Source organism: Salvelinus namaycush, chromosome 41, assembly GCF_016432855.1.
Source record: "Salvelinus namaycush isolate Seneca chromosome 41, SaNama_1.0, whole genome shotgun sequence".
NCBI lineage: Eukaryota > Metazoa > Chordata > Actinopteri > Salmoniformes > Salmonidae > Salvelinus > Salvelinus namaycush.
This window is the reverse complement of record NC_052347.1, coordinates 3,319,964-3,347,880: the sequence shown is the minus strand read 5'-3', so window position 1 is coordinate 3,347,880 and position 27,917 is coordinate 3,319,964. Positions and strand designations below refer to the sequence as shown.

The window sequence follows — 27,917 nt, the reverse complement described above, 5'->3', positions numbered from 1 at the left end:
TATCATGTTCTGCAGTCTAACATCTTGTTATGTGTTGTCTATAACAGAATAAACAAAGAATACAAATGGAAAGTGCTTTACTGATTAACTGGCCTATGAGAACTAAAACCTCTTATGGAATTACAATTTATATAAGATTGTAACATTTTCACAAACTCCATTTTATTTTCTAGGCTATAACTGTCAAATGCCTCTGCCTTATTGCTGTAAACTTTAATGTGAGCCCTTCTACCCTGTAGGTCTATTGTTGACGGTCTGTGGAGTATAGACCATCATCATGTTGGAACTATAATTTGACTGAAAGTACGCCCTATATCTATTATGTTTTAAGGAGTGCATTTGTTTTTATTGCACAATCAATAACCCCCTTCACAATCTAATTATCTTGCAAAGATTGAATTCGTTCTACACGAAAGTTGAATTTCATATTTTCACCTGCGCTATGGAAGCACAATATGTCCTACAATTAGCACGTTTTAAACTCTCCAATATTTGTCCATTGTCCAACGCTTTAGCCTGTGATATGTCATATTTAATGTAATCTTGAAATGTAATTATATTTCTATGAAGTTCCAGCTGGACATATAAAATTCATTATCACATCCACATGGGGTTGCGAACGACGCCATAAAGAATACGGACAGCCAACAGCCCGCACTCGAGGCCAGTCAGTCTCTGTGCCCGGCGCCCGGCCCCGTGGAAACAGGCGGGTCTGTTTCAACAGAACACCAGTCCTGTCTCCTGCATCTTGTCAAAAGCCGAGCCAGGCTGCCAAACTCTCGTCTCTCAATCAGCGACGGAGGACCACATGCTCCTTGGGGCCGTTTTGTACCCTAGCGTGCCACATGCTCCATTTCAAATAAACACGTAGCCCTTTTTGGCGCACCAAAGCCCACCATCTGCCCAAACAGAGCGCGCGGGATATAAATGATGGCCCCATTCTTAAACAAATAAACTCGCACACAATCTCAGACCGCGGACGCACAGTCTTCGTAAAATGGAGCCAAATTAGAAAAAAATAAAACGATTTATCGTCTTGAGAGGTAAACAAGCGACAGGTTTCTGAAAATATTAGGTGACAGGCGGGGCTGAGAGGTTTCACCCAAAAAAAAACATAATTAACAGGAAGTCAATCAAGCGAAAGTAAATTCGAGCCTTATGTTGGAAAATAAAGGCTGAAGTAGGCTAACGTAGACTGCCTTGTTTTGGAAATGGGATTCTCAATGCCATGTAAGGCTGAAGTTTGTAGGCTATTTTACCAATATTGGACCTGGACACTCGGTCTCCAAAACACCACATGCTGTCACTAAAAGGCCCAGAGCGTCCTAAAGGCCTCTATATTTAGGCTATGTCACCATCATTTTATGTGCTTCATTATATTATATATATATATTTTAATAAAACATAGCCTCTATAGCCTTGCTTTAGGGCTACACTTTATACATAAACTTTGACTTCCGTTTCAAATTTATTCAAATTATGTAACGTATATGGTAAGCTATCTGAAAAATTAACATGTTAGGCGTCAGTTACATTTGATAATCTATTTTTTTTTTTTTTAAAGGCCTACATTTCCCCAAATCTGGACATTGCAATTGTTTTGCCTACCAACTGTTTATGTTTATAATGGTTCACATCAAGGTCCATTTCAAGCTAAATATTGAGGGCCAATTATGGAGTTTTTATTCCTTCAATGCATACACTCCAACACACATGTTTGACAACGATGAAATAAGTGTTTGGTACGCTACCATTTGTTTGTTTATAACTAAGTAACCCCTAATCAATTAGTAAAATGTATTACACTTACATATTTAAAGGCTTATTCATAATTATTTGATTTAGGGGAACAATAAATTATTTGTAGTATCTCATAGAAAACAAAAGCTGTTTTCCCTCTACACTGAGTATACCAAACATTAAGAACACCTGCTCTTTCCACGACAGGCCACTCAATATTGAGATGTTCCTGATATTTGTATACTCAGTGTATCGATAGGCTACGTAAACATGATGGGCATGCAAGTGGTACTTCCTTTTGGCCAGTAGATGGCAGAAGAGTACAATGGTCTTTAGAAAAGCCATGCACACTAAAATCACTCCTCAGTCTTTTAAATATATATATATATATTTCACCTTTATTTAACCAGGTAGGCCAGTTGAGAACAAGTTCTCATTTACAACTGCGACCTGGCCAAGATAAAGCAAAGCAGTGTGACAAAACAACAACACAGAATTACACATTAACAAACGTACAGTCAATAACACAATAGAAGAATCTATGTACAGTGTGTGCAAATGTAGAAGAGTAAGGAGGTAAGGTGATAAATAGGCCATGGAGGCGAAATAATTACAATTTAGCATTACCACTGGAATGACAGATGTGCAGATGATGATGTGCAAGTAGAGAATAGAGATACTGGGGTGCAAAAGAGCTAGAGGATAAGTAACAATATGGGGATGAGGTAGTTGGGTGTGCTATTCACAGATTGGCTGTGTACAGGTACAGTGATCGATAAGCTGCTCTGACAGCTGATGCTTAAAGTTAGAGCGGGAGATATAAGACTCCAGCTTCAGTGATTTTTGCAATTCGTTCCAGTCATTGGCAGCAAAGAACTGGAAGGAAAGGCGGCCAAAGGAAGTGTTGGCTTTGGGGGTGACCAGTGAAATATACCTGCTGGAGCGCGTGCTACGGGTGGGTGTTGTTATGGTGACCAGTGAGCTGAGATAAGGCGGGGCTTTACCTAGCACAGACTTATAGGTGACCTGGAGCTAGTGGGTTTAGCGACAAATATGTAGCGAGGGCCAGCCAACGAGAGCATACAGGTCGCAGTGGTGGGTAGTATATGGGGCTTTGGTGACAAAACGGATGGCACTGTGATTACATCCAATTTGTTGAGTAGAGTGTTGGAGGCTATTTTGTAAATGACATCGCCGAAGTCAGGGATGGGTAGGATAGTCAGTTTTACGAGGGTATGTTTGCCAGCATGAGTGAAGGAGGCTTTGTTACGATAGGAAGCCGATTCTAGATTTCATTTTTGTTTGGAGATGCTTATTGTGAGTCTGGAAGGAGAGTTTACAGTCTAGCCAGACACCTAGGTATTTATTGCTGTCCACATATTCTAAATCAGAACCGTCCAGAGTAGTGATGCTAGTTGGGCGGGAGGGTACGGGCAGCAATCGGTTGAAGAGCATGCACTTAGTTTTACTTGCATTTAAAAGCAGTTGGAGGCTTCGGAAGGAGTGTTGTATGGCATTGAAGCTCGTTTGGAGGTTTGGTAGCACAGTGTCCAATGAAGGGCCAGATGTATACAGAATGGTGTCGTCTGTGTAGAGGTGGATAAGAGAATCACCAGCAGCAAGAGAGACATCATTGATATATACAGAGAAAAGAGTCGGCCCGAGAATTGAACCCTGTGGCAACCCCATAGAGACTGCCAGAGGTCCAGAAAACAGGCCCTACGATTTGACACAATTAATTCTATCTGAGAAGTAGTTGGTGAACCATGTGAGGCAGTCATTTGAGAAGCCAAGGCTATTGTGTCTGCCAAGAAGAATGCAGTGATTGACAGAGTCGAAAGCCTTGGCCAGGTCGATGAAGATGGCTGCACAGTACTGTCTTTTATCAATGGCGGTTATGATATCGTTTAAGACCTTGAGCGTGGCTGAAGTGCACCCATGACCAGCTCAGAAACCAGATTGTATAGTGGAGAGGGTACGGTGGGATTCGAAATGGTCGGTGATCTGTTTGTTAACTTGGCTTTCAAAGATGGATATAGGTCTATAACAGTTTGGGTCTAGAGTGTCTCCCCCTTTGAAGAGGGTAATGACAGCGGCAGCTTTCCAATCTATGGGTATCTCATACGATACGAAAGAGAGGTTGAATAGGCTAGTAATAGGGGTTGCAACAACTTCGGTAGATAATTTTAGAAAGAGAGGGTCCAGATTGTATAGCCCAGCTGATTTGTAGGGATCCAGATTTTGCAGCTCTTTCAGAACATCAGCTGTTTGGATTTGGGTGAAGGAGAAGTGGGGGGGGCTTGGGGAAGTTTCTGCAGGGGGTGCTGAGATGTTGGCCGGGGTAGGGGTAGCCAGATGGAAAGCATGGCCAGCCGTAGAAAAAATGCTTATTGAAATTGTCGATTATTGTAGTTTTATCAGTGGTGACAGTGTTTCCTACCCTCAGTGCAGTGGGCAGCTGGGAGGAGGTGCTCTTATTCTCCATGGACTTTACAGTCTCTGGCCGGCACGTCTCTCACTCAATCTGAACGTAAACTAAAACTGTTGATGTGTGTTACATACAAACGACACGAAGAGGAACCAACGTGGGCTCATATCTTTATCGTGAGATGTAATGACGGTCTCCACCTTGACTGAGAATGCATCTTCAGAGCTTCTTTCTTACATTCATTGGCTTACGTTCAGTCCAAAGTATGAACACAGTCACAGTCATTCCAGAAGAATCTTCCCAAAACAAAGACATTTACTTCAAACATGAGACAGTTTGAAGACAAAGGAGGACGATTAAAACATAAACAGCTACACAGTGTGGGAAACACAAGGTAAACATACAAAGTAAACATACATGGTAGAGGTTTACAGAGCTAAAGTATATTTATAAGTTCTTTCCAGTACGATTACAAACCATTGGTTAACAATGCGTATCAATTGCCAGAGTTTTATCAAAATGTCATGGTGTGTTATGTAAACAAGCACTCTCTCACCAACCCCCATCCTATACTCCATGATAAACTCAATAGGAAGGCATACGTGGAATGCAGCGTTCTTAAAACGTTGCCATGACGTTACTTTGGGGTTTGACACCCATGGGTCTAGTCTGATCGGGTCAGATGGGGACCAAAAGCTCATTCAAACTTTCAAACGCTGCCGCTGTCAAATGCTTTCAATGGCCATCACTTGCCTTCAACTGCAGTTATTTAGCTGGACCGAATAGTGGCGGTGACTGAGAAGTGAAGGCTTCTTGCTTGGCTGTGGCTGGCTATGATTGACAAAGCATGGCAGTTAGGGCGGTTGTGTGGGAGACTGATGTCGCCTCAGTACCCCGTCACTGGTCAGATTTACAAAGGCCGACAGAGTTGACAAAGGCTTGTCAGAATGCTCACACAGGCGCAGACAAACACATTTTTCTGTCTTTGTCTCTGTCTGTCTGTCTGTCTGTCTGTCTGTCTGTCTGTCTGTCTGTCTGTCTGTCTGTCTGTCTGTCTGTCTGTCTGTCTGTCTGTCTGTCCTTGCGAAATAGGGCGGAGAAATTGGTGGAGGGCTGTCTGAGTGTTGTGATGTCAGACGGTGGGTGTGACTCTCAGACACACATGTAATTGGTGGCAGGCCTTGGCAAGAGAAAGAGAGAGAGGGGGGAGAGGGATGTTAGCGACGGAGAAAAAGGTTTGAGAGGGAAACCAAAAGTGTTCGAGAGAGAGGTTTAACACAGCGCCCAGATTACACCTTTAGAGCGTTGGACTAGTAACCGAATCCCCGAGCTGACAAGGTAAAAAATCTGTCGTTCTGCCCCTGAACAAGGCAGTTAACCCACTGTTCCTAGGCCGTCATTGAAAATAAGAATTTGTTCTTAACTGACTTGCCTAGTTAAATAAAGGTTAAATAAAAAAAATAACAAAACACACCTGCTGAATGAAGAAGTCGCCATTCAGAGGTTACAGTAGTCCAAGCTGTTACATAACTTTGGAGATTGTTGCAGGGCCACATAGAGGCCCATGATGCACCCCTGGGAGTATAGTGAACTTAGAGCAAGATCGTTAACCACTGGTCTGGAGAATCATAAATATTTAACATGACACTGTCATCAAATGCTTTGTTAGTCCCGCAAATTGTAAAGACAATGGTGTCTGTAAGTGTTTGAGAAGAGTCCACAAGCAGACACTGTGGCAATTACAGGACACACTACATTCAGACACACACAGATCCTTAGAAAGTTGGTTCATACACAAAGCAGCCCCAAGGATGTTCATTCTCATGTACTGTGCTCGACATATAGTCTCTTCTTTATCAGACTGTGTGAAGGCAGAGTGAGATATATTTCCACACATTCTGTGGACAACAGTACCAGATAGAGTCAATATCAAAGAGCATGTTTAGCTCAAGCACGTAAACTACCTCGGCTTTGCACAGAGGATGCGGTAACGCTCAGTGTAAAAAATGGATGACACACTTTCAACTATGTGTGCTTTGTCTATTTCTGCTGACTGGTGAATCAGCTGACTCGCTCTGGGCGGAACTGCTCTGTTCTTCTAGGAAATCAGATGCCATGAGTGGCTAGCGTGTACCAGGAATCAGCCACCACAGACAGTAGAGGTCTCCCCACTCTGAGACTTTGACGAGTTCATCTGTTTTCTTTTCTCGATGTCCCTTTTCGTCTAACTAACTATCTAAACTGTTCACTTAAATGCAAGAGAAATATATAAAAATAGAGTTTGATATGGTAGCGTGAGGATTTGAAAATCACTCGAAGGACAACAGATAGAATTGAATGCTAAATATTTCAATTGGCTCACATGCTGCACGAATGGGGGACAAAGACCCTTTTGTTTTGTGTTACGTATAGAGGTACAAGGTCGGCAAAATAACCCCTCCAGGTGTGGTGTGACCGGACACAGCCTGCCTCCCAAGTCCCCTTGAGGCCATGCCAACACTGGAAAGCAGGAGACCAAAATGGCTGTCACAAAATGGAACAACAACTAACCAATGTTTCTCCCTGAAAAGAAAGAGGGATGACCTGAGATGTGACTAGAGGTAGAAGGTAGAAGAAACGTAATGCCAATACACTGGCGGATAAAAAAAAAGACGGGCGAGTGATTGGGTGCTCCTCAATAACGTCAACCTGTCACGCTCAGCGGATCACTCGATAAGGCGCATGAAGGGGGCGAGACCTGCCGTGACACTAAATCAATCCGCCAACCACGCTTCATCCCGGGGCCTCTGGTGCTGTATTATGACACGCTAGGCAGCTCACACGGGCGTCCGCCGCGTTGCAGACTCCGCTGGCCTCCTCTCCTTCCCCTGTGCAAACTCCTACCTTTAAGGATCCGATAAATTCCGCCGGCCCCCGTAGGGTTTTGACAAGGCGCGGTCTAGCGTGGTCGTTTATGGTCGAGGGGACAGCAGTCGGTGATTAAGGCTGATCCGAAGGATGGACGGGGATCAATGGAAGAGGGTCGGAGTGGCAGAGGAGCGGAGGACGGGCCAGTGTTTAATGGGCGTTGGGGGAGCAGGGGGCGGGGGGTTCTAATTGAGCTAATCGCGAAGCAGGCTCCTGTTATGATATTAGAATGGATCCAATGTGCAAGAAGCTACGAGGTATGAGGGATGAGGATCAATGAGCAGGACGGGATGGGACAGAAGGCCCTAGAGTGCAGGTCGACACACTGAGAACTCTGAGGAGAACCATGGAGGAAAGCACAGGCAGGCAGTTACATGAAGGAGTGTGCGAGTCTGAGTGAGAGTCGAGGACGTATTCCCGCCTGAAGGAAGAGCAAACTCCGGACATACTGTATGTCAGACGTGCTTATGATAGTAAATGCACGTCATGAAGCGACTGACTTGATTGTCACGGAGTAGCCCAAACTGTCAAGTGAATCTATTGGCATCGGTGCATAATATGTAGCCTATGCTGATGTCAGTGGAAGATTTGATTGAAAGCTTGACTTACTGGCACATCTCAAGTCAATGGACCTCCGAGAGTGTGTGCCTGAGTCTAAGTACAAGCAGGCGTTAGTATCAGTGTCTGAGGCCATACTGGCGGAGGGCTGAGAGAGATTTATGATAAAAATGATGCAAATTGCACCCAGCAGTTTGAGGCTGGAGCTGTCTCTAGTCTTCCCCCTCACCCCCACGTCAGCTCTCCACTTATGAAACCATTACGCGTTGTAAAGGATCCAACCTCCACTGGTTGGAACGCTTGTTTATGTCATACAGGAATTAAAATACACCTCTAGGACTGACACAGGTCACACATCCCACCGTGGGTCATTCTTCTCTCTCGAACGCAGAGCCGTGTTTCTGCTAATCAGGACCCCGCGTGCGCTTGCAATAAATCTCCGGGTCTTGACGGGCCTTGCAAATAAAGCAAACAGCCCCCATGGTTCTGTCGTGATGTTTGATTTCCATCCGCCCACTGGAAAGTAGGCCCAGCCATCTATCACCCGCTGGATCTGCCTGCCTCTCAATCTCTCGGCACTCACCAGAAACGAGACCCAGCCTGATTGGGCTTAATGTCAAACACATGGCCCTGGTTGGCCGGCGCAACTTTCCCACCAGAGCTCCAGAAGAGGCGCCCTCGCTGATCAAGAGAGGAACCAACCAAAAGCCAAGCGTCGTAGACCACCTCTTTGGCAAGCGGTAAACAAAACAAGATTTTTTTTCTCAGGGATTTTGACATGTGGTTTGGTTCGGGAATGTTTATGCCTTTGCGTTTTCTTTAGCTATGGTGGTGGGTTGGATTCCGATGAATAGGAAAATAATTTATGTTTGGATGGATGGTGTTTGAAGGAATTGGTGTGTGTGTGTGTCTATTGTCTGTAGTCCTGACTAAGGGATCTTGATTGAACCTCACAGCACCCCCCCCCCAACCCCCCACCCCCTCTCTCTCTTTCATTCATTCACAGTGAGGAAGGCCTTTGGTGGGCAGTAAAAGCCTTTTAACCTGGAAGTGCTCTGATTGGACCAGGGGTCAGTCTGTAGACCTCTAAAGCCGCTCTGCCCCATCCGTCAGTGTCACACCAATATTAGTGCTATTATCATCAAAGTCACACTGTGAATTATAGCACATGCAAAAAGCCCGCTGTCCGGATTCTGCAGTGACCTGCGCCAAATGATTTAACAGGGGTGAAACTCCCATTGGTGACATCACTGAGGGGAGAGGAAAAAAGGACTCTGCTAAGATGCTTACACAGAGGCTAAGATGGCTGACATAGAGGCTAAGATGGCTGACATAGAGGCTAAGATGGCTGACATAGAGGCTAAGATGGCTGACATAGAGGCTAAGATGGCTGACATAAAACGTGACAGACTGGCTGAGAGGGTTTTGGCGGGGTGAATGGCATCTGGACAACTAAAGCACCCAAAACTATACTACTAGTCAGACACCTGAAGACAAAATGGCTAACTTCTCTGAGACATTTGTAGTCATGTCCTGCATCTGGGACGTTTGGCATCAATCCAGTCTCAGTATCAATTAATTCAGCAGATTCATTTAAATTCTCTTCAGATTTATACCAAGGCCATACATTGCCATATAGTATTTGTAGATGACTGTGCTCACAACTATCACAATAGTGCACCTTGGCCAACCAAATCACATCGCTATATTTTCAACCAAACTACCTCCATACAATTACAACCAAACCACATCCCTACATTTTCAACCAATCTACCTCCATACATTTTCAACCAAAATACCTCCATATATTTTCAAACAGCATTAGTCCCGTTGGAGAAATAGAAAACATGATCTTTATAATGGTTTTGCTGAGCAGCTGAAGCTTCTGCTCTCCACATGGTTTCTCATGTCTGAGGCCTTTCCCTCTACTTGTATCTCAGGAAGAGACGTTCACTGTTCACAGCCTGGCCATGCCTGTGTCAGTCTTAGTTATGGCCAGAGCATGCTTCTCCCAGAAAACATTATCATCCCCTTAAATCAGCCGCTGCATATTCATGAGGGGCGAACAAAACGGTGTCGGCGGAGAGGAAGAATCGGCACGGTGGGGGTCTGATCTGCGAGACAGAGCGTGGAACGTTCTCTAAACATTAGCTTTCAACCTGTCCATCAACGCTAGGCCTGTGGACTTGAAGCACAGCAGGTTAGCCACAAACTCACTCATGCTACACTCAGAGAAGCACAGGCAGCCAGGCACACACAGATATAAACTACGATCACAGACACATATGCCCAGCAGAATGAAACAAATAGACTCACATTTCTTTGATTCACAATCACACACTAGATAGAAATAAAAGAAAGAGAGCAGAAAATGATTAGATACGTCTATGTTGGATTGTGTTATGTCTATAAGCATCAATTCTTGCATTCATGTGTAATGTACAGTGCATTCGGAAACTATTCAGAGCCCTTCACTTTTCCCACATTTTGTTACGTTACAGCCTGATTCTAAAATGTCTTAAATGTAAAAATGTCCTCTTCAATCTACACACAATGCACCATAATGACAATGCAAAAACAGGTTTTTAGAAATTTTAGCATTTTAGTTACTGTTTTTAAAAACAGCCTGTTTTTAAAAACAGTAACACCTAATTTACATAAATATTTGCTATGAGACTCGAAATTGAGCTCAGGTGAATCCTGTTTCCCTTAATCGTCCTTGAGATGTATCTACAACTTGATTGGAGTCCACCTGTGGTAAACTCAATTGATTGGAGGTGATTTGGAAAGGCAAACACTTGTCTATATAAGGTCCCACAGTTGACAGTGCATGTCAGAGCAAAAAACAAGCTATGAGGTCAAAGGAATTGGCCCTAGAGCTCTGAGACCGGAGTATGTCGAGACACAGATCTGTGGAAGGACACTAACAAATGTCTGCAGAATTGAAGGTCCCCAAGTACACAGTGGCCTCTATCATTCTTAAATGGAAGAATATTGGACCAACCAAGACTCTTCCTAGAGCTGGCTGCCCGGCCAAACTGAGCAATCGGGGGAGAAGGGCCTGGGTCAGGGAGGTGACCAAGAACCCAATTGTCACTCTGACAGAGCTCCAGAGTTCATCTGTGGCGATGGGAGAACCTTCCAGAAGGACAACCATCTCTGCAGCCCTCCACCAATCAGGCCTTTATGGTAAAGTGGCCAGACAGAAGCCACTCCTCAGTAAAAGGCACATAACAGCCTGCTTGGAGTTTGCCAAAAGCACCTAAAGGACTCTCAGACCATGAGAACCAAGATTCTCTAGTCTGATGAAACCAAGATTGAACTCTTTGGCCTGAATGCCAAGCGTCAAGTCTGGAGGAAACCTGTCACCATCCCTACGGTGAAGCATGGTGGTGGCTGCATCATGCTGTGGGAATGTTTTTCAGAGGCAGGGACTGGGAGACCAGTCAGGATTGAGGGTAAGATGAACGGAGCGAAGTACAGAGAGATCCTTGATGAAAACCTGCTCCAGAGCGTCCAGGACCTCAGACTAGGGCAAAGGTTCACCTTCCAACAGGACAATGACCCTAAGCACACGGCCAAGACAACGCAGGAGTGGCTTCGGGACAAGTGTCCTTGAGTGGCCCAGCCAGAGTCCGGACTTGAACACAATCGAGCATCTCTGGAGAGACCTGAAAATAGCTGTGCAGCGACGCTCCCCATCCAACCTGACAGAGCTTGAGAGGATCTTCAGAGAAGAATGGGAGAAACCCCCCAAATACAGGTGTGCCAAGCTTGTAGCTCCATACATAAGAGGACTCGAGGCTGTAATCGCTGCCAAAGGTGCTTCTTCAAAGTACTGAGTAAAAGGGAGTGAATACTTATGTGAATGTGATATTTCAGTTTTTTATTTTTGATACATTTGCAAATAAAATTTAAAGCCAGTTTTTGCTTTGCCATTATGGGGTATTGTGTGTAGATTGATGAGGGGGAAAAACAATTGAATCAATTTTAGAATAAGGCTGTAACGTAACAAAATGTGGAAAAAGTCAAGGAGTCTGAATACTTTCCCGAATTCACTGTATGTGTTATTGTGTGTGTGTGTGTGTGTGTGTGTGTGTGTGTGTGTGTGTGTGTGTGTGTGTGTGTGTGTGTGTGTGTGTGTGTGTGTGTGTGTGTGTGTGTGTGTGATTCTATGTGTGAGTGTCTAGGCCTCAACAGTGGTCACTGATCCCATGTGAATATGTGTTTGTGTATGTGTGTGTGTGTGTGTTTGTATAAACGTGCTTGTGTGTGTCTACCTCGGCCACCACCGGCTCTGTTCATCAGCACAAAAATCATTTACAGCCCTCCAGGGCGGCTGGGGGAAGGAGTCAAAGTTCAACCCTGACGCCCCCGTCTGGTCAATCAAAACCCACTCAATGCCAAAGTCCAGCCTCTCTCTTTATGGCACCATTCATTCTATCAATCTGTAACGGGGGGCCAGGCCGGGGAGGGAGGGAGGGAGGGAAAACGTCCTGCTTCTGTTGGATGGAGCCTTCGTTTTTCAATTATCTCCAGGGGCACGGGGCCACAGTTTCAATTTCACTCCGGAGGAGAGGTTCCGTGTGTAACCTTATCGCCGCCTGATAAACATGACTTTTTCCTTTGAACCCCCACTTTGGCCCCTCTAATATCGCATGTAATCTGTGTTTGGCTCTTCAGCTGTCAATAGGGACACCCCTGAGTGGGGCAGTCAGGGCCCTGAGCAGGGGCCAGTCACCTGGATTGGTGGAGATAGGCTTCTTAAAATAAGTGTGATTGCATGGGAAGAAGGGAGGTGAAGCAAACAAGCTATAACTGTGGCTAAAGACGTGTCATGTCAGGTCTCACAGGCAGGTTCACAGAGATGTGTGTGGGAGTGACTGTCACTGATTCTCTCTCTCTCTCTCTCTCTCTCTCTCTCTCTCTCTCTCTCTCTCTCTCTCTCTCTCTCTCTCTCTCTCTCTCTCTCTCTCTCTCTCTCTCTCTCTCTCTCTCTCTCTCTCTCTCTCTCTCTCTCTGTCTGTCTGTGTCTCGGTGTCTCTCTCTCTCTCTCTGTGTCTCTCTGTCTCTCTCTCTCTCTCCCTCTCTGTGTCTCTCTGTCTCTCTCTGTCTCTCTCTCTCTCTCTCTCTCTGTTCTCCATCAAAGACAGGAGGCAAAGTATAGATTCGATGGCTTGCTGGTGCTCTGCGGACGAATCTTCCTCAGAGAGAACAGTAGATGTCGATGCGTTATCAATATTCCTGCTTTTTCTGTGTCAGACCCACTTAAGTGTGAAAAATATGCAGTGGATGGATCAATAGGTTATTCCCAGGGGGAGCCGCTCTGTGCTATGTGAGACACAATTGCTACAAGGGAAAGGGACTGTTACATTTATGTAAATCCTTTATGTCTAGCTAGAGTCAAAATATACACTTCTTGGATATACTTATTCAATATTCATGTCATAGTTCAATGCCACGCTTTTTATAAATTCTGGCATTTTAGGTCACAATGAGATTAAGTTCTACAAACATTTTATTAGAAGGACACAAAGGGAACTATCAGGATATCAGGAATGAACTGGGCATGAATGAAAAGGCTATTGATTCGTATTGCACATCAGGGGACAAGTTGTGGGTCATATTGTTTACTTCAGTGGTTATTATGAGTCACTGCACACTGGGCACAAACAGCATTTCAACGTCTGGTTTGGATTTACATTCGGTTGACTTGTCAAGTAACGTGAATTCAACGTGAAATCAACGAAAAATGTCACCATGTCATTGGAATTAGGGTTAAGAGTTGGGTGAAAAAAAGACACAATTCTTAACGTTGAGGACTTTTTGCAAATCCAATCTGTTTTCCACATGGTTCAACATCCTCACGTTGGATTTCTTTGTTGAAATTACATTACAATTATAATTACAATGTTGATTCAAACAGTTTTTGCCCAGTGTCTAGAAAACACCAAGAATACATTGGCACCATGATAAGATCTTGATAAACCACACAACATGCATCTGGTCACAAGTTACAACCCGGGAATTGGCTACACATCACCAATTAGGGAACTCTGATGCAGAGTATTGTGGTGCCGTTTTGTTTTGTTTGTTAAGAAGAGGAACCACTGATAGTGATCTGTTTCCAATTCAACAAATTGATCACAGACAGTTTCTCTTTCTATAGCAACCATCAGATCAGGGGTACCAAAACGATTGGACAGTTCATATGAGAACCTACATTATGGTGCCACACACACACACACACACACACACACGCACACACACACGCACACACACACACACAATCTCTCTCCTCTGATCCCTGAATCTGTTTCCTCTTTTGAAAGCTCATGTGCTTGTGGATGACATTTTTTTTTTTTTTTGTATCGCTTCGGTGCAATTTTCACAAGTGTGCGGTACATTTTCATAACTCTTAGTAGGAAACTCAAAACAGATCATCCAAAAAGGCAGTTGTGACAAAACTCAAAGCACATTTTCAACTAAAGTGCAGCACAATAAAATCATACAGTCACTTTTTCACCTTTTTCATCTCAAAATCCATGTTTCACATTGCAGTACATGTTCGTAATAAAGTAATTGCTTTTCATAATGCAACGCTCGCATGACTTTTGATATGATTATCTTCTCTTTTGTTGAGATACATTTGATTTTTACTTAATCCGACGGCTCTTAATTGATGATCACTTAATCATTTGGTAAACCTATAGATTTTATGCCTACTATAGATTTTATGTCTACTATAGATTTTGAGAACTACATAATGAAAACCTATTTCTGTAAAGTAGAAACATATAAAGTATGATATATACTGAATATACTACTATGATGATGACTATCATGATTTTACTCCACAGTAAGTTAAAAAAACAAACACATATTGACGAGACCAGAGATGTATTGTATGTAAACAAATCAAATCAAAGTTTATTGGTCGCACACATAGATCAGCAGATGTTACAACAGCTACAGCGAAATGCTCGTGTTTCTATATCAACACAATACAATACCAATACGCAAATTAAAGTGTGGCTGCTTTCGCGAGCCATACTAATGATCCAGAAAGTCCAAAATAAGAAGGACATCCGATACAGTAGTCCTGTATCCAAAATGAAGTAGCTTTTCCAAAATTGCATAGGCCAACACAGTACTGTAATAACTGGCAATTACGTAGCAGACACTTTTATACAAAACGATAACAGTCCACACAAACCTCGGTATGTGACCCCAGTTGGGAATCGAACCCACAAATCTGGTGTTGCTAGTGCCATGCTCTTACGAACTGAGCCGTGTACAGGACCCCTACAATACATATGTACAATACAATACTGTAAAATACAATACACAATTACAATACAGGTGGACATAGAGAAGTAGAAGTGCTGAGTGTGCTACAGCAATCACTGATAAATAAATAAATAAATATGAAGAAAAAAATTTGAAAATGTTTTGAAAAAAATTCATGTGAAAACTAAAGAGACACGTGAGGTCAGCTGTTCACATGTGAAACCATATGTTCACATGTATTCAATATAGAGTTCACATGTTAACGCCAACGTTTCAGATGTGAGGAGGATAACATGTTTTCACGTCACGTGAATTGCAGATTCACATGTGAAATTTGCCATTTTACACGTGAAAACCTAACTCTCACATGTGGAATTTGCAGTTTCACATGTGGAAAAATGTCACATGAAAATCTAACTCTTACATGTGTAAATTGGAATGTTGTCACGTGTAGTGGCACATGTTGACATTTTGCATCCCCATGTTGTTTTCTTAAGGGACAGTAGCCTAGCCTACACTGTAGGGTACTAGGGGGTAACTAGCCCCCTGGGGTAACTGCCCCCCCCCCTGTAATTCACATTAACAACACCAAATTATTTTTCCAACACGCCCTGGCTGCCACTGCTCTTGCTCAACAAAAAATTAGATATATTGCAACAAAGTTAGATCTATATACAGTACCAGTCAAAAGTTTGGACCCACCTACTCATTCAAGGGTTTTTCTTTATTTTTACTATTTTCTACATTGTAGAATAATAGTGAAGACATCAAACTATGAAATAACACATGGAATCATGTACAGTTGAAGTCAGAAGTTTACATACACCTTAGCCAAATACATTTAAACTCAGTTTCACAATTCCTGACATTTAATCCCAGTAAAAATTCCCTGTTTTAGGTCAGTTAGGATCACCACTTTATTTTAAGAATGTGAAATGTCAGAATAACAGGAGAGAGAGAGAACTATTTATTTCCGCTTTTATTTATTTCATTACATTCCCAGTGGGTCAGAAGTTTACATACACTCAATTAGGATTTGGTAGCACTGCCTTTAAATTGTTTAACTTGGGTCAAACGTTTCAGGTAGCCTTCCATAAGCTTCCCACAATAAGGTGGGTGAATTTTGTCCCTTTCCTCCTGACAGAACTGGTGTAACTGAATCAGGTTTGTAGGCCTCCTTGCTCGCACACACGTTTTCAGTTCTGTTTGTACCTGTTTCCTCCAGCATCTTCACAAGGTCCTTTGCTGTTGTTCTGGTATTGATTTGCACTTTTCGCACCAAAGTACGTTCATCTCTAGGAGACAGACCTCCTTCCTGAGCGGTATGACAGCTGCGTGGTCCCATGGTGTTTATACTTGCATAGTATTGTTTGTACAGATGAAGGTGGTACCTTCAGGTGTTTTGAAATTGCTCCCAATGATGAACCAGACTTGTGGAGGTCTACAATTTTTTTTCTGAGGTCTTGGCTGATTTCTTTTAATTTTCCCATGATGTCAAGCAAAGAGGCACTGAGTTTGAAGGTAGGCCTTAAAATACATCCACAGGTACACCTCCAATTGACTCAATTAGCCTATCAGAAGCTTCTAAAGCTATGACATAATTTTCTGTAATTTTCCAAGCTGTTTAAAGGCACAGTCAACTTAGTGTATGTAAACTTCTGACCCACTGGAATTGTGACACAGTGAATTATAAGTGAAATAATCTGTCTGTAAACAATTGTTGGAAAAATTACTTGTGTGTCATGCACAAAGTAGATGTCCTAACCAACCTGGCAAAACTATATTTTGTTAACAAGAAATTTGTGGAGTGGTTGAAAAACGAGTTTTAATGACTCCAACCTAAGTGTATGTAAGCTTCTGACTTCAACTGTTGTAACCAAAAAAGTCTTGAACAAATCTAAATATAGTTTATATTTTAGATTCTTCAAAGAAGCCACCCTTTGCCTTGATGACAGCTTTGCACACTCTTGGCATTCTCTCAACCAGTTTCATAAGGAATGCTTTTCCAACAGTCTTGAAGGAGTTTCCACAAATGCTGAGCATTTGTTGGCTGCTTTTCCTTCACTCTGTGGTCCAACTCATACCAAACCATCTCAATTGGGATGAGGTCGGGTGATTGTGGAGGCCAGGTCATCTGAGGCAGCACTCAATCACTCTCGTTCTTGGTCAAATAGCCCATGCACAGCCTGGAGGTGTGTTTTGGGTCATTGTTCTGTTGAAAAACAAATGATTGTCCCACTAAGCGCAAACCAAATGGGATGGTGTATCACTGCAGAATGCTGTGGTAGCCATGCTGGTTAAGTGTGCCTTGAATTCTAAATAAATCACTGACAGTGTCATCAGCAAAGCACCCCCACACCATCGCACCTCCTCCTGCATGCTTCATGGTGCGAACTACACATGCAGAGATCATCTGTTCACCTACTCTGCATCTCACAAAGACAACGCGGTTGGATCCAAAAATCTCACAGGACAGATTTCCACCAGTCTAATATCCATTGCTCATGTTTCTTGGCCCAAACCAGTCTCTTCTTCTTATTGGTGTCCTTTGGCAGCGGTTTCTTTGCAGCAATTCGACCATGAAGGCCTGATTCACGGAGTCTCCTCTGTGTGAGAGGTGTGTCTGTGACTTGAACACTGTGAAGCATTTATTTGGGCTGCAATTTCTGAGGCTGGTAACTAATGAATTTATCCTCTGCAGCAGAGGTAACTCTGGGTCTTCCTTTCCTGTGGCGGTCCTCATGAGAGCCAGTTTCATCATAGCGCTTGATGGTTTTTGTGACTGCACTTGAAGAAACCTTCAAAGTTCATGAGAATTTCCAGATTGACTTAAAGTAATGATGGACTGTCGTTTCTCTTTGGTTATTTGAGCTGTTCTTGCCATAACATGGACTTGGTATTTTACCAAATAGGGCTAGCTTCTGTATACCAACCCTACCTTGCAACTGATTAGTTCAAACGCATTAAGAAGGAAAGAAATTCCACAAATTAACTTTTAACAAGGCACACCTGTTAATTGAAATGCATTCCAAGTGACTACCCCATGAAGCTGGTTGAGAGAATGCCAAGAGTGTGCAAAGCTGTCATCAAGGCAAAGGGTGGCTACTTTGAAGAATCTCAAATATAAAATATATTTTGGTTTGTTTAAAACTTTTTTGGTTACTACATGATTCCATGTGTTATTTCATAGTTTTTGATGTCCTCACTATTATTCTACAATGTAGAAAAACCCTTGAATGACTAGGTGGGTCCAAACATTTGACTGGTACTTGAGTAAAGAAGTAATATGTTGGATGAGTGTATTGCTCCCCCTGTTAGCGCTGGTTTATGCTAACTTGCTAGCTGCAACTTCACAAGCAGTAAATAGTTAGTTAGCATGAGCTGCTAGCTGGTGCTAACTAGCAACCTTACTACTAGATCATCTGAGGTAAAATACATTAAAAAAGGTAACGTGACTTAATTGCAGTTGTAAACGTTTCCACTAGCGACCGATTGCTTTACAGTTGATGTTACTTTATAGCATTTAAGCTATTTTACACGGCATTTTATGTCATATAGCTAAATAGCTAGCTACGTTTTTAAGAGAGAGGTTTCAATTGGCATCTCACCCCGTTTTCAGTCACAGGTGGGGACTGAATTAGGTGTGAGCATTGCAGGAGGTGGGCCCATGAGTTGTGCTCCAATTTTACTGGGGATAGCTTTATCTGTGACCTACAGGTACAAATTACAATTGAGCAATAGCAGAGCAAAAGAGAGTTGCCACATCAATGTTAGGCTGAATTAATCCGTTAAGTTATGAGTTATTCTTATTAATGCTTATATTCCAATGTTATTAGATATATTCCATTCCAATATTCCAATTCATTTTTTTTTTATGAATTAAAAACAACTATTGAAAACCTTTTGCTCCTGAATGTCATTTTAAAGATGGCTGGGATAAAACATATTGCAATATTCAAATAATATTTTGTGCAATTGTACATAATGGATTGTATGGAAAAGGAACAAAGAAAGAATAAAGGAAATGAATGTGCAGGTGAGTTAAAAAAGAGGGACTTTACATCATATCTGGTCATAGTGCGTATATTAATTGTGACATGTGAAACAACATTTCCCCCCATATTCTATTTCAATAATTCAAATAAGACAAGTAGACTTAGCTTTTAAGTATTACTTACTAAATAATTTCGCAATAAAACGGATTAAATGGATTTTAACACACTTGCGTGAAACCCTATCCCAAAGTCTTCTACTGGGGTAACTTGTTTTTATAGAAAAGCCCCGAGGGGGGGGTCTAGTTACCCCCTAGTACCCTAGTAATGCAATTGAAATTCACATAGTGTACTTCATCCCTTCGAATAAACCCTCTCATTCAAATAATTGTTAAATAAATAAACAATAAATGTACTTGAAAGTCATGATCATGCCCAAAGCTATAACTGCTGCTTTCATCTTGAGCAGGCTTTGTCCAATCTTGCCATGTCATGCCACGGTACATTTCACCGAAAAACAGCTTAAATCAAGTGTGTTGAACACAGTTCTACTAACTGAGATGAAATAAGTACACAAAGTAGGACAACCGTAACAAATATTGTTCCCCCGCACCACGGCTGATGCGGGTGCCTACCCAGCATTGACGCGAAAGTCTGGGAGCCGAGCACAGTGTATTGACCAGCATGTTCAAGAAGCAGCCAGTGTTTCAGCGGGGGGAAAGGATAATGGGAGAAAGATGAGAAGGAAAACAATAGCAAAGCGCATTTTCGACCTCGAATATGAAGAAGAGGAGGAGGAAGACCCCAAATACGAAGACTTTGGCAACACGACATCGCACAGCCAGCCTCTATGTGTACGTAAACGTTTAACGGTTATTTGTAGTCTGGTCTTCATACAGTAACGATAACTGCCCATTCCGTGAGGGGCGAGTATTTGTCGCTCACGATTTATGTCGCTAATTACCCTACCCGGACTGTCTATTACAGCACAGACTGCAGAAGAGAAGAAAGCACACACACCCGGTGAACGAGAACGTAGAAGAGAATCCACCATGCAACATCGCTCTCCAGAAGTTGAAAACGAGGGTTTGGGTCAACTATTATCATATCATATTTTTGGCGACAAAGTTTTCTCTATTATCTGTCGGGGTTGGCACGCGTCTGCTCATTGTGGTGGCATCATATGCGCATGTTGACCGACCGACATGAATCCTATTTGTACGTTAGTAATATAGCACCCCACCTCTTCACTTAAGGGGTTACAACTTGGAACCACACGGCTGTAGTAGTAGTGACACAGAGAGCATTCACCTCTCAGCTGTGTTTTGTTCTAATGGCGCATATGTGAGAGAGGGGCATGGTGAGGGCAGCCATTGATCTCAATGATGGAGAGGAGGAGGAGAACACAAACATTTGGCAAGGGGAAGTGGTGAAAAGAACGACAAGCCAAGACAGCAACAAGTAACATGTTGTTGCTGCTCCTAAATAAAGGAAGGATGCTGAATCATAGCTTGACAATGAAACTTTATTTATTTTCTGTCAAGACAAAATCATTTATGAAGAAGAATATGGTATCATCATCACAGGGATTTGCTGATGCTTCAAGCTGGCTGTGATTTTTCACCATAGCAGACCATAGCTGACTATACATAATACAATAAATAACATTTAAAAACTGTGACAATTACATACAAGTGAGACAACGTATATGACTGATTTCTTATCTCAAAACAGATACCAGTGTCAGACAACCCCAGTGTGGAACGCATCGAGGAGGGTGACTTCATGGCAGAGGTACACTGGCTGATGGCAGTGTCTGTGTGAGTGCTTCTGAGTGTGTGTGTGTGTGTGTGAGTGCTTCTGAGTGTGTGTGTGTGTGCGTGCATGTGGTTTAGACTTTCTATGTATGACTTTTTGACTTAATGTCTCTAAAGGGTCTTGGAGGCCTACAGTCACGTTCAAAGGCTGACCTGGTTGCCATGGTGCTGAGCATGCAGCGAGAGATGGACAACCTGAGGGAGCAAATCAGATGCCTCACAGGTGAGGGCCAGGCAGGAGAATTAGGAGGAAGTTGCCCCTAGACACTGATCTAAGTTCAGTTTTTCATTTCCCTTGCTAGTGGTTAAGGTCAGGAGTAAGGGAGGGTATGCTGTTCCTACATCTGTGCCTAAGAGCAACCCAGGATGCTTTAATCTCTTGAATTTTTGTGAGATTCATGCTATTGACTGCCATACTATCGTATGCTAGCGTGTGGAAAGTTGGCACGTAACCTGGAGGCCCTGATCGAGAGGACGGAGGTGTGGTCGAGCAGCACGGACCGGAGAACTACATCTCCCAGCATGCCTGAGATCCTGGTGAGGAGTGGTGCCATGACAACGTCGGCCCTGCTGGCCTCTCCAGGGGTGCTGAACGGGTGCTGGGCGACCAAACTAGAGCCCCTCCACCCCCACCAGAATGGACAACCTCTGGGGTCTCATGAGGGGGGTTCCCAGATCAATGGACCACCTCTCTATCAGGAGGTGATGAACCACTTTAAGTGTCTTTGACATCAAAAATATTTAGCAAAAGTTTTCGGGAGAGGTTAAAAACTGTACTAGAAGTCACTTTTGATGTCATGCAATATACAAAATTATATGTTTTCTTTGAAGTTGACTGAATAGGCCTTTGGTCTTGGTCTTATAGCAGAATGACAATATACAGTGGGGTCCGTAATGATTGGCACCCTTGATAAAGATGAGCAAAAAAGACTGTATAAAATAAATTAGACAAATACCAAGCTATACTGTATGCAAAAAAAATTAGTAAGTAATAGTAATAATGAGTAAGTAATAAAACAAAATATAGGTGTCAAAATGATTGGCACCCCTGTTTTCAATACTCTAGCACTCTCCTCTTGTGAGGATAACCACACTGAGCCTTTATCTAAAATGTGTTATGAGATTGGAGAACACATTGGGAGGGATCTTAGACCATTCCTCCATACAGAATCTTTACAGATCCTTAATATCCTTCAAACCACAGGTTTTCAATGAGGTTCAAGTCCGGAGACTGAGATGGCCATTGCAAAAATGGCAAAATGTTGATTTTGTGGTCAATGAACCATTTATTTGTGGATTTTGATTAGTGCTTGGGGTTATTGTCTTGCTGGAAGATCCACTTAAGGCCAAGTGTCAGCCTCCTAGAAGAGGCAACCAGTTTTTTGGCTAAAATGTTCTGGTACTGGGTAAAGTTCATGATGCAGTTGACCTTAACAAGGGCCCCAGGACCAGTGGAAGCAAAATCATTGTGACCCCTATCTCTTTCTCTGAGCAATTGTATTAGTATAAAATAATATAATTTCCTTTTTTTTTTGTTGCATACAGTATAGCTCAGTATTTGAATTATATATACAGTCTTGTTTGCTCATCTTTATCAAGGGTGCAATAATTACAGACCCCACTGGATCTCTAAAATGGGATGGGCCACTACAATTTTAAAGATGGAACCTAATGTCTTATACCCTCCAGTTCATCACTGCGGAGCTGCTTGACCACTGTAACACAGGGACCACTGCCCAGAAGCTGACCAACGACCTGCTCCGGGGCCTCTATGAGAGGGACTGCCTGGCCTCTCACTCCATCTCCGGCATCGTCAACAACAAGAGGGGCCAACCCAAGCCTGCCCTGCCTGCAGACGAGATCCAGGCAATACTGAGTAAGGTCTCGTCTGTACTGCAGCCTGAGACAGCTAGACACACCCCCTCATAACAGCTAGGCACACCCCCATACCGCAGTTGAACATGTCACACTTCCCGCCCTAAACTCATGCCACAATGTAAATACTTTTCACATCAACTTCACACTTTCCTATTAAAGTTATGTGACCGCGGTGGCTGTAAGTCGATCTGGATAAGAGGGTAGCAGTGTTGTTATTTCCGTTTGACCTCCGCCATTGCCTGGGACTCGAACTGTCGTTTACAGACCGCGGTAATCTTGGTACAGGCATAGAGATGCATAGAGATCTCAACTTTGTATCTGTGCCATTATGGCATCTGACAACGTGGGCAGCGCCATTGAGGCTCTCTCCATTTGAAAGATTTTGATGAGTTTTAAGTTTGAAAAAAAGTGTGAAGCTAATATAGGGGATTTGCTGCCACCCGCAGTGCTGGAGTCTTAAACCAAATCTTATCATTCATTTATTGTGCCCACTAGATCGATGGCAGTGATACAGCTTAAAGCCATTTACAAACTAGGCAAAACAATTTGCTGAAGAAGACACCATCGTGCCCACAAAGCGTATCACTAAGCTAAGGACCCTGTGACTAAACACCTCCCTCTGCAACTGGATCCTGGACTTCCTGACGGGCTGCCCCCAGGTGGTAAGGGCAGGCAACAACACATCTGCCACGCTGATCCTCAACACTGGGCCCCTCAGAGGTGCATGCTTAGTCCCCTCTTGTACTCCCTGTTCACCCACGACTGCGTGGCCAAGCAGGACTCCAACACCATCACTAAGTTTGCTGACGACACAACAGTGGTAGGCCTGATCACCGACAACGATAGGGAGGAGGTCAGAGACCTGGCAGTGTGGTGCCAGGGCAGCTACCTCTCCCTCAATGTGAGCAAGACAAAGGAGCTGATTGTGGACTGTAGGAAAAGGAGGGCCAAACAGGACCCCATTAAAATCGACGGGGTTGAAGTGGAGCTGGTCGAGAGTTTCAAGTTACTTGGTGTCCACATCACCAACGAACTATCATGGTCCAAACACACCAAGACAGTTGTGAAGAGGGTACGCAACACCTTTTCCCCCTCAGGAGAATGAAAAGATTTGTCATAGGTCCCCAGATCCTCAAAAAGTTCTACATCTGCACCATCGAGGGTATCCTGACCGGTTGCATCACCACCTGGTATGGCAACTGCTCGGCATCCGACCGTAAGGCGCTACAGAGGGTAGTGCGTATGGCCCAGTACTTCACTGGGGCCAAGCTTCCTGACACCCAGGACCTATATACTAGGTAGTGTCAGAGGAAGGCCCAAAAAACTGTCAAAGACTCTAGTCACCCAAGTCATAGACTGTTCTCTCTGCTACCGCACAGAAAGCGGTACCGGAGCGCCAAGTCTAGGACCAAAAGGCTCCTTAACAGCTTCTACCCACAAGCCATAAGACAACTGAACAATTAATCAAATGGCCACCAGGACTATTTACATTGACCCCCCCTTCCGCTCTGTTTTTACACTGCTGCTACTTGCTGTTTATTATCTATGCATAGTCACTTTACAAATTACCTCGACTAACCTGTATCCCCGCACATTGACTCGGTACCAGTACCCCCTGTATATACGCTACCGTTCAAAAGTTTGGGGTCACTTAGAAATGTCCTTGATTTTGAAAGAAAAGCAATTTTTTAATCCATTAAAATAACATCAAATTGATCAGAAATACAGTGTAGACATTGTTAATGTTGTAAATGACTATTGTAGCTGGAAACGGCAGATTTTAATGGAATATCTACATAGGCTTACAGAGGCCCATTATCAGCAACCATCACTGTTCCAATGGCACGTTGTGTTAGCTAATCCAAGTCGATCATTTTAAAAGGCTGATTGATCATTAGAAAACCCTTTTGCAATTATGTTAGCACAGCTGACAACTGTTGTCCTGATTAAAGAAGCAATAAAACTGGCCTTCTTTAGACTAGTTGAGTATCTGGAGCATCAGCATTTGTGGGTTCGATTACAGGCTCAAAATGGCCAGAAACAAAGACCTTTCTTCTGAAACTCGCCAGCCTTCTTGTTCTGAGAAATGAAGGCTATTCCAAATGAGAATTTGCCAAGAAACTGAAGATGTCGTACAACGCTGTGTACTACTCCCTTCACAGAACAGAGCAAACTGGCTCCAACCAGAATAGAAAGAGGAGTGGGAGGCCCCGGTGCACAACTGAGCAAGAGGACAAGTACATTAGAGTGTCTAGTTTGAGAAACAGACGCCTCACAAGTCCTCAACTGGCAGCTTCATTAAATAGTACCTGCAAAACACCAGTCTCAACGTCAACAGTGAAGAGGCGACTCTGGGATGCTGGCCTTCTAGGCAGAGTTTCTCTGTCCAGTGTCTGTGTTTGTTGGCCTATCTTCATTTTATTGGCCAGTCTGAGATATGGCTTTTTCTTTGCAACTCTGCCTAGAAGGTCAGCATCCCGGAGTCGCCTCTTCATTATTTTATTCGGCGCATGTGACAAATGCAATTTGATTTGATTTGATAATGCTCTGATCATTGGCTGATCGCTCCCAACTCATAGGAACCCCCACCCAGTTGACTACTTTAAAATGGTGGAACCCCTCAATGGCAATGTCCATGCAAAAACGGGTTATTTCCAAAGTAATGATAACTTTACATCTCTATAGGTTTCTGATCTTTGACCTCTCACCCACAGGGGCGGTGCAGCACTACTTCCCAGGGAAGACGGACTCGGAGATCAAGGGCTACATCCGCCAGAAGCTGCAGAACGAAGCCAAGCGGCTCCGCAAGAAGCCTCATCTGGCCGTGAAGGTGGAGCCAGAGGCCGGGGCTGAGGGAGCGGAGACTACTTTCTACACCTAAGCGGTGTGGCCCCGCCCAAACCCCACCCCCTGTTCTACCCAGGGAGGGAGGTGCCCCGCCTCTGTCCAGGTTAAAGTGCAATTATGGGAGGGAGACTCACGTAAAAACTGCTGTGAGAGGGAACCAAAATGGAGCAGCCTTATCAACACCAGTCTAGTCTGTTTGTCTGTCCATTCCCAGCCACGTCTCTGGGCTGGGAGAGAAATAGTCTAGTGAGGGAGGAGTCTATTTGTCTGACAATGTGATCATTCCAGGGGAAGTGTTATGGACTCCAGTCTGATCGAGACTAGTTACTGCTCAGGTGAAGTTAGATGATACTGTAGCTTATTCTTCCTCTGCCCTCTGGCATCGTTCTCAAGCCTCAGCCAGCTAGCCAGCCAGCAGTAGTAGGCCTAGTAGATGGCAAGTGATTTGTTACCAAGTGTAGTACTCTTGTTTCTGTGAAAGAGGTAGCAGTCAGTCGGTGCTCTGTAGAGAAGTCGTAACAGAAGCCCTGAACAACATGGCCGTCAGCGAAGCTGCGCTGCACTCTGTGCCACTTCAGTTCGATTTACAGTATTGTCATTGACCTCGTGAAATGAACCTAGCCTTAGTATTGAATTAATGACAATGTTGCTGAATAAAAAATGCCTGTTTTCCCCCCCCCCAAAAGCATCATTGTGCTTTTTTAAAACATTTTTTTTTAAACTAGAACTGATACTTACACGTCACGTTATCATAGCAGCAATACTCTCGAGACATTTTAGAAATGGTATCTTGTAAAACATAAGGTTGAAATTATTTTAAAATGAAGAGATCCCCAACCCACCCTTTTCTAATGATTACTCTTTACGTTGCATGCTGCATCAAAATTAACCCCTAATTATTACCTAACAATTATGCCAATGCAACTGGAGACCAATAACTTTACCAGATATTGGCCGCCAGATTCAGCTGTCTTTCAAAAGGACCTGTGTTCTTCCTGAAGCCCCAGGATGAACAGGAGTTTTCCCTGGGTCCTCAGAGGAACCCAGCCTCGTCCTCACTCACCACCTGTGCTCCTCACAAAAGACCCACAACGGAGAGGCTCCCACCAGGAACAAAGGATAGCGTGGGAACCACATATGCTCCATAATCAATACACCCCTATGCTATCTCTCTTATCCCACACCCGCACCCAGTCAGACAGACATATGTACGCCACACATTTGCTTCATCATTATCCGTGCTGCATGAAGCTAATCCGTTTCGGTGTCAATAACACCACAGATAAGTGTGTGACAATGGTTTGTGTAGGACCAGGGTTGATTTAGACCTGGGTGGGACAAGGGAGTGTCTCTTTTTGGACAATCAGTTATCTCAGCCATCAAATCAAATGATATTTGTCACATGCACCGAATACAACATGTGTAGACTTTACCGGGAAATGCTTACTTTACGAGCCCTTTCCAAACAATGCAGAGTAAAAAAAAAAGTTACAAGTAATAAAGAAAAATGGATTTGGTAACACAATAAAATAACAATAACGGGGCTGTATACAAGGAGCATGGTACCGAGTCAATGTGCAGGAGGTAGTTGAGGTAATATTTACATGTAGGTAGGGGTAAAAGTGACTAGGCAATCAGAATAGATAAACAGGGTAGCAGCGTATGTGAAGAGTATGAAAGTCTGTGTGTGTGTGTGTGTGTGTGTGTGTGTGTGTGTGTGTGTGTGTGTGTGTGTGTGTCAGTGTAGTATGTGTGTGTGTCAGTGTAGTATGTGTGAGTGTGTAGTATGTGTGAGTGTGTAAGTAACGTCCAGTGGGTGTGCATAGAGCCAGTGCAATAATCAGTCCCGTTTCCTGAAATCGAACCTCTCTCTGTAGATGGAATTCCTTTGTTATGAGCATCTGCCTGGTTTTGCCACTGTATCTCTGTCCTGCAATATTCATGACTGAAATGCATTCCTGCCATTTTCTCAGCAACTCATCAAAGATGTCGCTTTAGATCTTGAAAATATATATTATGCGACCCAATGCATTGCTCTGTGACACTATACATATTCATTTGTGATACGGAGATCTTCTCTTTCAGTCGATTTTTGAGAGCATCTAACATCAAAATAGTCACCTCTCAATGAAAGGAATCAGAGGTTTCTCCTAAGGTGTGGCGGTAACGACCGGGCCTAGATAACAGTGGCCCCTTCAGGCCCCTCTTCTCGAAACCTTGGGGGCCATAGATAGATGTATAACCTCACCATGGCTCTCTCCCTGAACTGGGTCAGAAACAGCAGGGAGGGAAACACAGATTAGACGTGTATTAAAAGTGAATTGAGTGTCTTTCCCCTGCTGTGATTTTCAATATATCATTTACACCACGTTTCTGGTGGCAAGCAAACATATCCCAAAATGACTTGGGACGCAGGGCGCCAGGGTACCCACAGTGCCACACTCGCACAACCCACGCGCC

At 43.5% G+C, this 27,917-nt stretch overlaps 1 protein-coding gene across 2 annotated transcripts; it reads left to right on the top strand.

Moving 5' to 3' along the window:
* Positions 1 to 5,377: 5,377 nt before the first annotated feature.
* Positions 5,378 to 26,137, top strand: LOC120034436. Of its 2 annotated transcripts, XM_038980998.1 has the most exons (7): positions 19,504 to 19,769; positions 19,903 to 20,001; positions 20,650 to 20,709; positions 20,850 to 20,955; positions 21,163 to 21,434; positions 22,422 to 22,608; positions 25,325 to 26,137. In XM_038980998.1, exons 1-7 carry the CDS (start codon positions 19,653 to 19,655, stop codon positions 25,489 to 25,491), a joined length of 1,008 nt encoding a protein of 335 aa, XP_038836926.1. In that variant the 5' UTR covers positions 19,504 to 19,652; the 3' UTR covers positions 25,492 to 26,137. The 2 variants fall into 2 exon arrangements, with proteins under 2 accessions (XP_038836927.1, XP_038836926.1); XM_038980999.1 differs by lacking the exons at positions 19,504 to 19,769; positions 19,903 to 20,001 and adding an exon at positions 5,378 to 5,506.
* Positions 26,138 to 27,917: the final 1,780 nt, after the last annotated feature.

What these genes read in the sequence shown, in the direction of transcription:
- LOC120034436 (XM_038980998.1), top strand. Translation starts at nt 19,653, where the DNA reads ATGAGAAGGAAAACAATAGCAAAGCGCATTTTCGACCTCGAATATGAA. An exon ending in CGCACAGCCAGCCTCTATGT is followed by an intron (nt 19,770 to 19,902) that starts GTACGTAAACGT and finishes TGTCTATTACAG; the next exon opens with CACAGACTGCAGAAGAGAAG. An exon ending in AGGGTGACTTCATGGCAGAG is followed by an intron (nt 20,710 to 20,849) that starts GTACACTGGCTG and finishes ATGTCTCTAAAG; the next exon opens with GGTCTTGGAGGCCTACAGTC.